General features: G+C 35.1%; 1 protein-coding gene across 1 annotated transcript in view; it reads right to left on the reverse strand.

Annotated features, from left to right (window-relative positions):
* Nucleotides 1-12,081, reverse strand: part of LOC102697613 (heparan-alpha-glucosaminide N-acetyltransferase) — a 108,298-nt gene that overhangs the window by 31,498 nt on the left and 64,719 nt on the right. The window contains exons 9-12 of the mRNA XM_069187835.1: nt 11,388-11,418; nt 9,139-9,299; nt 1,850-1,962; nt 946-1,067 (exon numbers count right to left, since the gene is read on the reverse strand). Coding sequence (XP_069043936.1) covers nt 946-1,067; nt 1,850-1,962; nt 9,139-9,299; nt 11,388-11,418 — 427 coding nt within the window. The remainder of the gene's footprint in view (nt 1-945; nt 1,068-1,849; nt 1,963-9,138; nt 9,300-11,387; nt 11,419-12,081) is intronic.

The raw sequence follows: 12,081 nt of genomic DNA on the forward strand, positions 1-12,081 counted from the left end.
ATATACAGTAGTAATCAGTAGTATTTTACAGTAAGATTCTTAAGAACCTAAATTTACTAAGCCTGTCACACTTGCTTTGACCTTCAGAGAAATTATGCAGGAACTTTTAACACACTAGTTTTTCAAAGTGCTTCCTTGGAGTAACACTTCCCATTCTTCCTAATTGTTCACTCCATCTTAAGATGTTCCCTGCTGACAGAGGTTCCAGGAAAACATTATGTGGTGTATTTTTTGCTCTAAAACCTGTTCTTTCCCTAAGGCTAGAAAAACGAGAGCTGTCCGTTGTGCCCATGTACCTTTGTTTTGTTTTCAGTACCTAATAGGAACATAGGAATCTAATTATATTTATTTAGCTAACATTTGGGCGAAGTGTTCCTGTGGTTGTTGTCACCAGTATATCATTGCAGAACACTGTAGAAATTGATCATCAAATGTTTCTTTTAATTGACTTAACAATCAAAAGGGACATTAGTAATTTATTAAGAATGCAAGACTATTTCAAAAGAAGACAAAAAACACATATTTATATATTTTAAATGTATTGCCATTATTAAATTAATTCTAAAACTTCAGTTCCCTAAAACTGCATTATCTCATGCAGCCTCTGTGACAGGTATTCATTGATTCAATGTAACTCTTTTGCTTTGTGTTACCAAGGTATGGTTGCTACAAAAGAACAGCTGGTATTACCTTTTCTTTGACTGAGTGATGAGCCTTATCATTTATAGACATGAATGGCTGTAAACATATACCACTGCTCTTGTATAGCAAACTATTACAGTATAACCACAAGATTCTATTTGCCTGTTTATGCTTACAAGAATATTATTATTAATAATAATAATATCCATAGCAATAGATAGAATTAGATTTTCAGGATGCTACTGTATGTTGAAGAACTAAAATAACAACCTTAATTAAAACACCTGGGAGAGAAATGCTTACGTGGGGCAGTTGGGGACTGGCAGGAGAAAGGTGAGGCACAGCCAGATGATCTCTAGCAGAAAAACAAAAACCCACTCTGGCCAGTACAGGACAATATCTCTTATTGGTCTCCACCAGCAGCCCTGCTCAAACAATAAATGCACTCATCTTAAAAACTTTTAGATTACAGCCTTTTTTTCCAAAATACAGTTTGTAATTCATTTTGCTACTATGACAGCTGACGAGAGCAACTACCTTTTATACTGTATACTGTATGATACTGGGAGTAGCTCATACATTATTTAGGATGTCTATCAGTGACTGTGCAACTGTTGCTGTGAAAGAACAATTTATGTCTTGGCCTAGATAAAAGAAATTCTATTCTCAAAGAATTTAAGTTTTTAAATAGTTTTGTGTAAAAGATTCTAGATTAAAATACTCTTTTGGCAGCTGCTGATTTTTAAAATAATACACAGAATACAGATGGACATACTATATGAAGATGACGCAGTTCAAGCAGGTAGCTGCGTCAGCATGCGTAGGCTGCAAAGAAACAAGCAATAGGTTTATTCCATGCTGAAAAGAGAAGAAAAGAAACACGTTTTGGCTGTGGATCTTTCTTTGAGTCACTCAAAGAAGGCTCCACAGCTGAAACGTTGTGTTTCTTTTCTTCTCTTTTCAGCCTGGAAAAAAACTTTACTTGTTTATAAGAAGACACTCTTTAGATTCATTTGATTCAGATTTCACAAAAATTAGAAATAATGATTTCTACTATTTTAATTCTAAGTACAACATTAATTGATTTACAAATATGAAATAGTTCACAGGCAAAACACAGAAACACAATGTCAGCAGCATCAACAATAAAAAAGGTTACCTAGTTTTTCCCTAAGTAGTGATAGGGAGTCTAAAGAGGCATACATACCTCACCTTCAGAGGCATGTTTTTTAGCACAGAATGTCTCCATCAAGGCCAGTACGAAGTACGTAAAGCCAAGACGTTGAAGGACCCCAGGGATCCTGGCCCAAGACCAAGAAACTAGAAAGAAAAGGCTGGGTTATTTTGAGAGATACTGAATTTGAACATTTTCAACAGGAAATACAGCTTTGTTGATCTGAGAATATGGACATTTTTGGACTATTTCTGGTTATTGCTTTCTTCATCTAGATACATTATCTTGATTTCTCTCCCCATATACTGGAATTTCCCAAGTGAATTTGACATTTTGTAGGTTTATTTGTTTACTATGATTTTTGAAGTAGTTTATGAATGACTGCAGCAGTGCTCTTGCAGTGACTGAAGTGTTATGCAATATAGTACCATAGAAAGAACTTTAAGCTGTTGTATAGATAATTATTTGTATAGTTATAGAGAAGGTTCCATGGTTTAATCAGAAATATTGCTTCAATACTAATTTCACTGATAACCAAAGATCATGATAATTGATTCCCATAGATCTCATGTGGATGATTTGGAAATGTACAGCATATGAGCAATATTGATTAAATCTTCTATTTTAGTGTGAGAATAATGATTTTTATTGATGATGTATGAGACATTCCCCAGCTTCCTATGAATGATCTGCTGCTCTGTGACAAGACGGAGCAGGAAGCCAAATGGTCAGGTGACTCTTTAAGAAGCAGGAAGAGGCAGCTTCCAGGGTCAGTCAGTGAGTAAAATGTTTGTCATCTGGAGGACAAAAAGACTATGGAGAGATTGCTTTTGTGAACTGTTTTGTTTTGAGGCTGGTAGGAGTTTCAGTTGCTTAAGTTAGGGACTTGTAGCGTGTGCAGGAGCTTAATGAAGAGCTTGCATTTCTGTTTTGGTGTTTGTTGGTGGTTTTTGAAATTCTCTGCACTGTAAATAAAGGCACTAAGTTGTTTGCCCTGGACCTGCCTCTTGACAATATGTTTTGATAAACAAAGTTGAAAGGATGGCTGTAGTATAACTAGGAACAATTCAATGTCATACAGAATAGTTTTTTTCTGAAATTCATTGTTACGGAAGGAACCATTAATACTTTTATCTTGTGCTGTGTTATTGATTTATTATTCAAATTTAAGAAATCACACTTAAATCTTGACTTTAAGTCTCCTGCAGAACATTTAATTGAACATAAGAAAAACTTGCTTTATATACTGTAATGTTTCTGGGAAAGAAGAAAGTAGAAGACTAGACTATTCCTTGAGTGGTCTAATGCCAACATTAATACTAAATCCACTTTATCAATAATTAATTACCTCTAGCATAATCTATATAAAATGCTGTGATATTATTTTTCATTAGTCTTTCATAATCTACAATAATCATTCAAAAACGTTTTGTTCTGGAGTACCTTTTGTTGTAAAAGAAAAGGCCTTCTGGATATGCCATGTACTGTCAGGGATATGTCAGTACTGTATGTCATGTACTTGTATAACTAAATTGTGTTGTCATGTATTTATATCTACCCTGATGAAAACCTACTTGCATGCATCTCACAATAAATAATCAATTTCAGGGATTTCAGGAGTTTAATTCTGACTTTCCAAACTACTGGCAAAGGCATTGTGAAATAGTATTTCAGGCACAGAAAGAAATGAATTGTCTTATGTTTTGCATAAAGATTCAATACAAATGCTACAGGGTCCCAGGAGTCCCAAGACAACTACAGTATATGCTTTCAGCCTTTTCATCTATAAAACATATTTGAGCTTTATCTATAAAACTACCTGAGATTATTGGCACAATTTTGGGGGGATTCAATTAAGAGCGTATGACAAATAAACAGAACTGGGATTAGTGGTTAGTGCTCTGGACTCCTAACTGGCTAGGTGTGGGTTAATGTCCCTGATTTGGACACTGCTGTTGTACCATTGAACAACATACCTTTACTCAGTTGCTTCAGTCAAACCTGCTACTGTATACAAGTACAAGTCTTGCTGAGAGATAACCCTCTCGTGGATTAGTGTCCTATCAAGGTTAGAGTTATGTGCTCACAGTTCGCTTATTGTTATGGAAATCAGGATAAGATCTGGCCTGAGGAAGTTTGAGCCTTGAGTATGGACTTTACCTCCTTTGTTTTACACTTTAGTTTGTTAATGAAAATCCAATAAACAATAAAGAGCTAATTAAAATTAGGGTGTGCTTTGTCTTAACAAGGATTCAACTGATACTGTGCCAATATATATTTATACTGTAGAAAGTGCATCAGTCAGTTTAAGTGTATAATTTGTACACATTATGCATAATGAATGATCTCAGGAAAACCAAAGCAACCAAAAAAGAACATATCAAACAATAGACTAGAGTTGTAAGATATGGTGAAGAATCAAAGCAAATATTAAAAGCAAAGCAAAGATTTAAAAGCAAAGATGTGTTCAACATTATGTATGGAATCTAAGAATTAGACATCTTTTACCAACAATCATCATGGAAAAAAATCCTGGGCCAGCATGAAATAAGCAATAAAGTCCTACAGTCAATGTTTTCTATAATATAGACGTACTGTAGATATACAAGGCTTAACATCAATTGCAATGAAATCATGCTGGCTGCTAACACCCGAAGAAGGCTCCACAGCGGAAACGTATTTTTTCTCTTCTCTTTTCAGCATGGAATAAATCTTTACTTGTTCTTATTTTATGCTGGTGTCTACCAATAGCAATCTGAAACTTAAGCAAATGAGGAACTGGTGAGGAAATTCAGCAAAAGCTATTTATTGATATCCATATACCATATATCAATATACAGTATATCATGCAGAACATCTGATATGGATGTGATGAGACATTGAACAAAGGTTTTAGATGTTATTCCTGTATATGTGAAGAAAATGAGCTCTTAGTTTTGTTGAATTGTTAAAATTCCATTAAATAAAGTAACTGCCTGTGGGCAGCTTTCACCAGCTCCACTGTACATATCATATAATTGCTGCTTTCACTGGTTTCATGCGCCTCAGTTCATTAGTAACACAGACACTCTGACACTTTTTTAATCAGCTGCCAGAATTCTTCACTGTAGCCATGTCCCCTTCAAACATACACTTCTCACACTGACAGGAGAGCAAACCTCCTGTTGTGTTATTGTCATTTTTTGAGAAAAGGCTTTTCAAGAAAGACCAGATGTTACTTGCTTTGCTAGCTTCGCTGGCAAACACTGATATTGCATAAAATGGGCTCACTACATTACACCCATTAATTTGGACAAGCCATTTATGATGACTAAGACTAACAAATGTACTGCCTTTGAATGAAGTATATACTGTTGATGTCTCTTGTCACACGTTTTAAAGTGAATTTCGCTTTCTGTTATGTTCTTTCTATTAAGGATATATTGTATTGTTATATGCCTGGAAGATTGATTGGTTGACAGTTTTATGACCAAAACAATAACATAAAAAAATACAATTGTAAATAAAAAAAGACAAATTGAAATGCTTATACCACAACATAATTCATGAAAAGTTTAGGTGTTATGTCATCTGTAAAAAGCACTTCTGGTGTATCTATTAAAGAAATGACATTCTATCTCTGTGTAGAAAAAACACTTTTGATGTGCTTATCATTTCAATATACCATTTCAAGGTTGAGAATATATATTTTTTTCAATTGCAAAGGTTAAGCAAATTAACCTGGTGACCTACTGTACACTTTCAGCACCAGTCTAAAAACACAACAAAAACACAATGGTTAAAACAGGAAGGGAAAAGCCTGTTTTATTCAGATGTGATTTTGTAACAAAGAACCTGAACACATTATGTGAGCAATCTACGAATTCCAGGATATAAAGAGTGTATCGTGGTGAATGTCTGTCATTTGAGAGTGTGAACAAGTATGTCAGCAGAAGATTAATCATGTCTTGTACGATTTTTTTCTTGAAAAAAATGAATGTGGAGAACTATCATTGCTTCCCAAGGAGATTGATGGTAATCTGCACATTAGTTAATTGAAAACCTCTTTGCAGAACAGATCGCCATGAAACAACACGTACTCCATCATTGATCCTGACAATTCAAATAAAAAAGTAAAGGTATTTTTTTTGCTTAAGTACAGGAAGGAGCTATGTGAATATCTAATGAATTGTACTATGAGCAGGCAATTGCACATTAGAGAGGAAGCTGGATTTGTGCAGATGTTGGCTTTTTCTATCAATTACCTCTCATTTTTTATTACTTCTCACTGTACCAAAATATTATTTAAAAATATTTGTATGTGAGAATGCAAATTATATACGCATTGAATTAAGCTTATTATACAGTACATCAAGAGTGGTACTGTTTATTTCCAGATTGGTAGTTTCATAAAGCTGCTGTCACATATTTTGTTGTTGAAAACATGTGTTGAATAATTCCATAACCGTGACCACCTTGACTAAGCAGATAATTAACAATTTAAAGGTCAGAAAGTTTTTTTGTATTTACTGTAGATCGTGGTTACTTTCCTAATGAACAATGTGCTGGACAAATACCAGTACTCTTTGTGTTAATGATGCATTACAAGCTTATGCTTTTAAAACCATTTACCATTTTGCATATACATAATGCAAAATGCTAAAAGCTTCATAGGATATTTTATTGGAATAAGCAGTTCACAGTCAAAGCAATAACCATCAGTTGGTACTGTGTCAAGGTATGGCAATATATGGAGATCAAAAACAATACCTTATTTATTTAACTCATTCTACTGTATACAATATGTAACAGGGACCATTACATAAGCCTGTTACAGTATAGTGACATAACCTCTTTCGACATCCAGTAGGTTGAACTGTTCCGTGACTGGAGGTTGGCATTTTGGTAGAATTCACTTCTGCTGAAGGGTACATCCTGAGGCTTGAGGATGAGAATATTCATGCTTATGGCAAAAAAAACCTGGCTGGGGAAGAGCTGTGGATATCACGTATCTCAAAGGATAACCGTTATTTAAATCCCGGGAATTAACTATTCAAAATGGCAATGCATATTTACATTGAACTCATCCTACTTTTAAATGTGCAAGCTGAGAATATCCTTTTCTAAAAAAAGCATGATTTCAGGATACAAATCTAAAAGCATTTTCCACAATACAAAATCAGGATTTTTTTTAAATGTATCTGACAGAACTCAAAAGCCAGTTTTAAGTGGTGAATACTGTGAAAAAGATAGCATTTTTTGAAGTCCTCATTCAATTATGTGCATGTCCATTATGCCTTACAGCTGGCCCTCTGTAACCATATCTTATATAATTATCCATTAACTAGGGGTTGTGTTTGATAAATCTGTCCTTTATAAAAGTCCCTAGATATGATTTTTACCCCTAAAAGTATCATAATATTTTTGATAACTTAATTACTAAGCCATCCTTTCAGGAAAGAGCAATACAATCAAGGCAGACTAAAATGCACCACAGTGGGCCACTATCTCTGTGTCATACTGTATGCTGATAACTCACAACATTCCTGGAAGGCCTTCACAGGGCTTCTTGTATTTAACCCTAACAGGTTTCAGAAAATTACACACATGAACAATTTATGTGCTTTGTCCTTTTCAAGAATTCATCATGTCACTTTTAACTGTTTTGTATTATTTCTGTTGTCCTAGCCTAATTAACTTGATTATCAGTTAGACTGTGTTGTCATAAAATACCATTGCCTGGGGTTTGTATCCTACATATTCACATCACTGAAAATACTGTCTAGTGGTTTGGTGATCTCAGGGACATAATTAGTGTAGGATTTAGGTTTTGAGCAAGACTTCCAGAAAATATTGGAAACCCTGCTGAAAGTGTGTTCTATATTAAGAGTTTTTCTTTCCCTTTCTCTCAAAATGGTAAAAATTGAAACAGAACTTTCAAAATGTAATTATTTTTTCTGCAGATGTAGGTAGTCCAGTGGGTAAAATTAGGCTTCTCCCACATATGTTATTTAATTTCTCTCTCCAGGGTGCCGTTATTTCACTTCAACATTATTGTAACTTCCAGGATGATGTACATTCACTTACATTTTTCTCCCTAGAGAGGACATCATTACTACACACAGTAAAAGTAGATCATATACTGTTTACATGTACATCCTTATCCATTGGATGAATCTGTAACATACAATACTATAGGAATTTTTGCACAATGGTAAACAAAGTCTGCAGCTCTTACTATGCCTTACTGTATAAATTAAATTTTCTCTTCTTTAGATGATTCTCAGGATGACAGCACTCAGTGAATAAATTACATCATCAGTTACATCAATGAGCAGTAATAATAATAATAAAAAACTATTTTATATAGCGCCTTTAAAGGTTCTCAAAACACTTTATAGAAGGACAACAACAAAAAGATATGCACAATGAGAGGAGAAAGGGGGTACTGAATACAGTAGGAGCAAAGGGGCAAATAACAGAACCAGTTAAGTAAAGGCCCTTCTAAAGAAAAAGGTTTTGAGTTTATTTTTGAAAGAGTTTAGGGAAGGAGACTCTCTTATATCCTTAGGGGTAGAGTTCCAGAGCTTTGGGGCATGACAGGAGAAGGCCCTGTCACCCATAGAGTATAGACAGGCTTGGGGGACAGTTAGGAGACGAGAATAAGAGGAGCGAAGGTTGCAAGATGGGAGTAGGGCGATAATAGGTCAGACAGGTCTATTAACATTGGTGTCAAGGTGCCAAGCCACGCAGAGTCTTGTAGGTGAGCAAGAGAATTCTGAAGTCTGCTATAAGCACATCAGGACATTGTTAATTAACAATTAACATTCCATGCCGACCTTCTATTTAAACCCATCTCAGTCCACACCTCTGCGCTTGGTATTGTACAGTCTCCTCTGTCTAGCTACTAGCGATCCGCCTAGAAGCTAAATCTCTTAGTGACTACTTTGGATACCGACTCTGCCTAGCCCTTTTGGAATCGTTCACCTCCTCCATTTTCCTAACGAGACTGACCTGCACAGGGTCTCCACTGACAGGAAGCCAGTGCAAAGACTCCAGCATAGGAGTAATGTGATCACTTGCACTAGACCTAATCAGGATTCTGGCTGCCGAATGTATGCATTTATGTTAGAAAAGACTATTAGCTACAAAGAACAGCAATTACCTTAGCAAATAACTTTTGATTCAAGCAGGCTCTAAGTTTTATGTAATTTATCTCCCACACTGTGAAAAGGGATGAAACATTTCATAATGCCCCTTTGTTTTAAACCATGAACAGTGAAACAGAACTCTTGTGGCTACTCCTTTCTCTGTGTGATTCAGCCAGAGAACTGTGCACTCACGTGGTCCATCCCTGGGTCCATAGTTCATGAAGAAAACTCCGATGAGCATCAGGACCACGGTCCTCCAGGTCAGTTTGCTCAGAAGCTGTATCCTGCTCACTCCTCGCTTCAGCATGGAGCTGAATGCCAGGGCAACCGATGTGCCCATTATAAAGACAAACCTATCAAAACAAGAAGAAATACTTCCTGGATGTATACAGTATATCGAAAGATGTTGTTATTTTAACAACAAAGTCTTAAGTGTTGGAGTCATAAGACAAACAGCAATTAATAACTACCAGATTACAGAAACTGTTCCATTCCTTCTCTCAAATATGTCATTCAATATAATTATTTTTTATATTTTAAAACTGTATCCACAGTATGTCCTTATTTGACACTTATCTATTCCAAATTTTGAATAAAAATAAAAAGTAATATATGAAATATCACATTTCATTGTAATGAGCAGTAAAAAAATATTTATCAAGGTATGTATGTTTTAAGAAAAATAAAATCATTTGATTTTAAGTATTGATTAAATGGTTCTGGAATTATTTTGCTCATTCATGACTGAACATTATGCACTTCAGGGACTTAACTGTTGCATAAGCACTAAATCTCCTCATTATGGAGAGAGTTGATTGGGCAAGGTAATGAGGTGATTAAAGCTAATGAATATCGAACCTTGTGAAAATCAAGAAAAGACAAACACAGGGAGGAACACATATACCCTACTTATCAATAGAATAATGCCTTCGTGACATCTCTATTTTGGAGTAAGACTTCTGTGTACAACAAACCAATCAATGGGAAGTTCCAAGTGTGATGTTCGGGGTAGGAGTGTGTACTCACTACAGAGCTCCATTTATAGAGATTAATGGAACCTGACAGCACATTCTACAGTACACTGATCAATGTATTCTCATGCTGCTCGTACTGTACAACAACCGCTTTCTTTCTAGATGAGAATGTGACAGTTATCCTGTGAATTCCCTACTCACCAGGCTAACCTACTGAAAATCTCTGGGATGAGCGGGACAATGTGTAACATCTAGGGCTCAGATACCAGTGAACAGTCACATGCTTGTCTAGGCTCTATGAGAGGAATAGGACAGAAACCCATATGGAAGCATCTGCAACATGGTACAAAGTAAACATTGCAGCTATGCAGCTTGTATTACTTTCAAGCATGCCTGCACATGCTACTATCCCTAGGTTAACCTGCTACTGCACATACTACTGTCCATAGACCCCCAGTTGTTAAACCCTGTGGATGATATGTTGTGTCATATCAATACAATGTCAGTGTACCTGCTAATGAAAATATTGTCATTTTCCTGAAAATAACTTTGTGGTCACAGTTGTAAATGATGTTTTTTTGATACTCGGTGTGTTTTTTGGTACAGTATATACACATTTTTTCCCCTGAGTTTGAGAAACTGGAAAACATAACTTTGTCTGAGCTCTTTTGAAAATAGTGGCTTTGAAGTTTAGAGTAACTGCACACACTTTATGGGAAGCTGGTTCTTCAGATCACAAACTATTTGGGGAAAAGCAATATAATAACACAGCCCATAAAACACCCCTTTTTTCAAATAGGACATATTAATGTATTGTTTCTCACTTTCAAATAACAAAGGATATTGTAGGTACATCACAATGAAACTGAAGTTTAAACTTATGAGGCCTTTTGTCAATAATAATACAAAGTATTATTCATAATGCCTCCCTAACACCAATCTTGAGGAATTGTATTGCCTATGATGTATCATGGCTTGGCACTGTGCTTTTCTAGATGTTAATGGACTGTAAAGGAGCTAATAGTCTTACTTCCAACATCTTCAATCACTTTAGAACTGTTATTGACCACAGTATGTTTCTTCTCAACATTGTCTTATTTTAAATTCACTTAGATTTTTTCTTCTCTGTATGCAGGTTAACTCTATATAACTTGATCTACTGTAGGTGTCTAATCCAACTATTTTCATTTCTGTCTCTAAGTACTGACGGAAATAGATAAACATGTACTGTACTCTACCGATGAAAACAAAAAATGTACAGTATAGTGAAAACAATATTGTTCATTATATGTTACAGTTTCGTATGTTAACACCACAGAACACATACCCTGTTCATTCTGAAAACAGACAGGAAACTACAAAGAAGCTGAGTGCAATATCAACTCAGTATTCTTACCTTTACATGGAAAAAAAAACTTTAAAGAATTCAAGAAAAAGCAATGAGCAGATTTTTAGATGTATACTTACCAAGGCATGACAAGATCAGCAATGGTCAGACCTAAAAAAAGAATAATTAGTTCAATAAGTTTAAAATTAGAAAAGAAACTTAAAGAAAGTACAATAAAATATAACACTTTCACAAACCAATAAAAGATTTATAAATGGAGCCAAAATTGACTGCAATACTTTTACTCCATTTTGAAACACTGTTTTAAAATTCATTTTTCAATGTTTGATTTAAGGGTTGTGGTACTTTTTCTTATAGCTGCTTTAGCTGTGTGTAAATGTTAATAGCAAAATACTTTCAACTGACAATGTACTAAGTTGTTCTTGTTCTTTCCTTCTATTCTTGACCTGGCTTCATGTAGAACAAGCATTCTAAACATCACTTGTCACCAATATTTAAGAACTAGCATCAGTGTGGAGCAGGCTAAAGCTGAATTTTAGGAACAAACCGATCTTTTCCCCTTCGGATCTAGGACTTGACATTAGCTTTCCATTTTAAGACCCTGAGCGCCTCCTGAATTATAAATCATGATGTTCAAGACATCTACGATGCAGTAAAATCAAAACCCATCAGGTTTGTTTTATGATCAATACAATTCTGCTGATGTGATGAAGAGGCTATTATGAAGCTTAAATTGAGTTCATCTTTAAATACTCTTGGAGACGCACTATGTAATAGTCTCTATTAAAATTTAAACTGCTTCCCTTCTCTTTT

Source organism: Lepisosteus oculatus, chromosome 4, assembly GCF_040954835.1.
Source record: "Lepisosteus oculatus isolate fLepOcu1 chromosome 4, fLepOcu1.hap2, whole genome shotgun sequence".
Classification (NCBI taxonomy): Eukaryota; Metazoa; Chordata; class Actinopteri; order Semionotiformes; family Lepisosteidae; genus Lepisosteus; species Lepisosteus oculatus.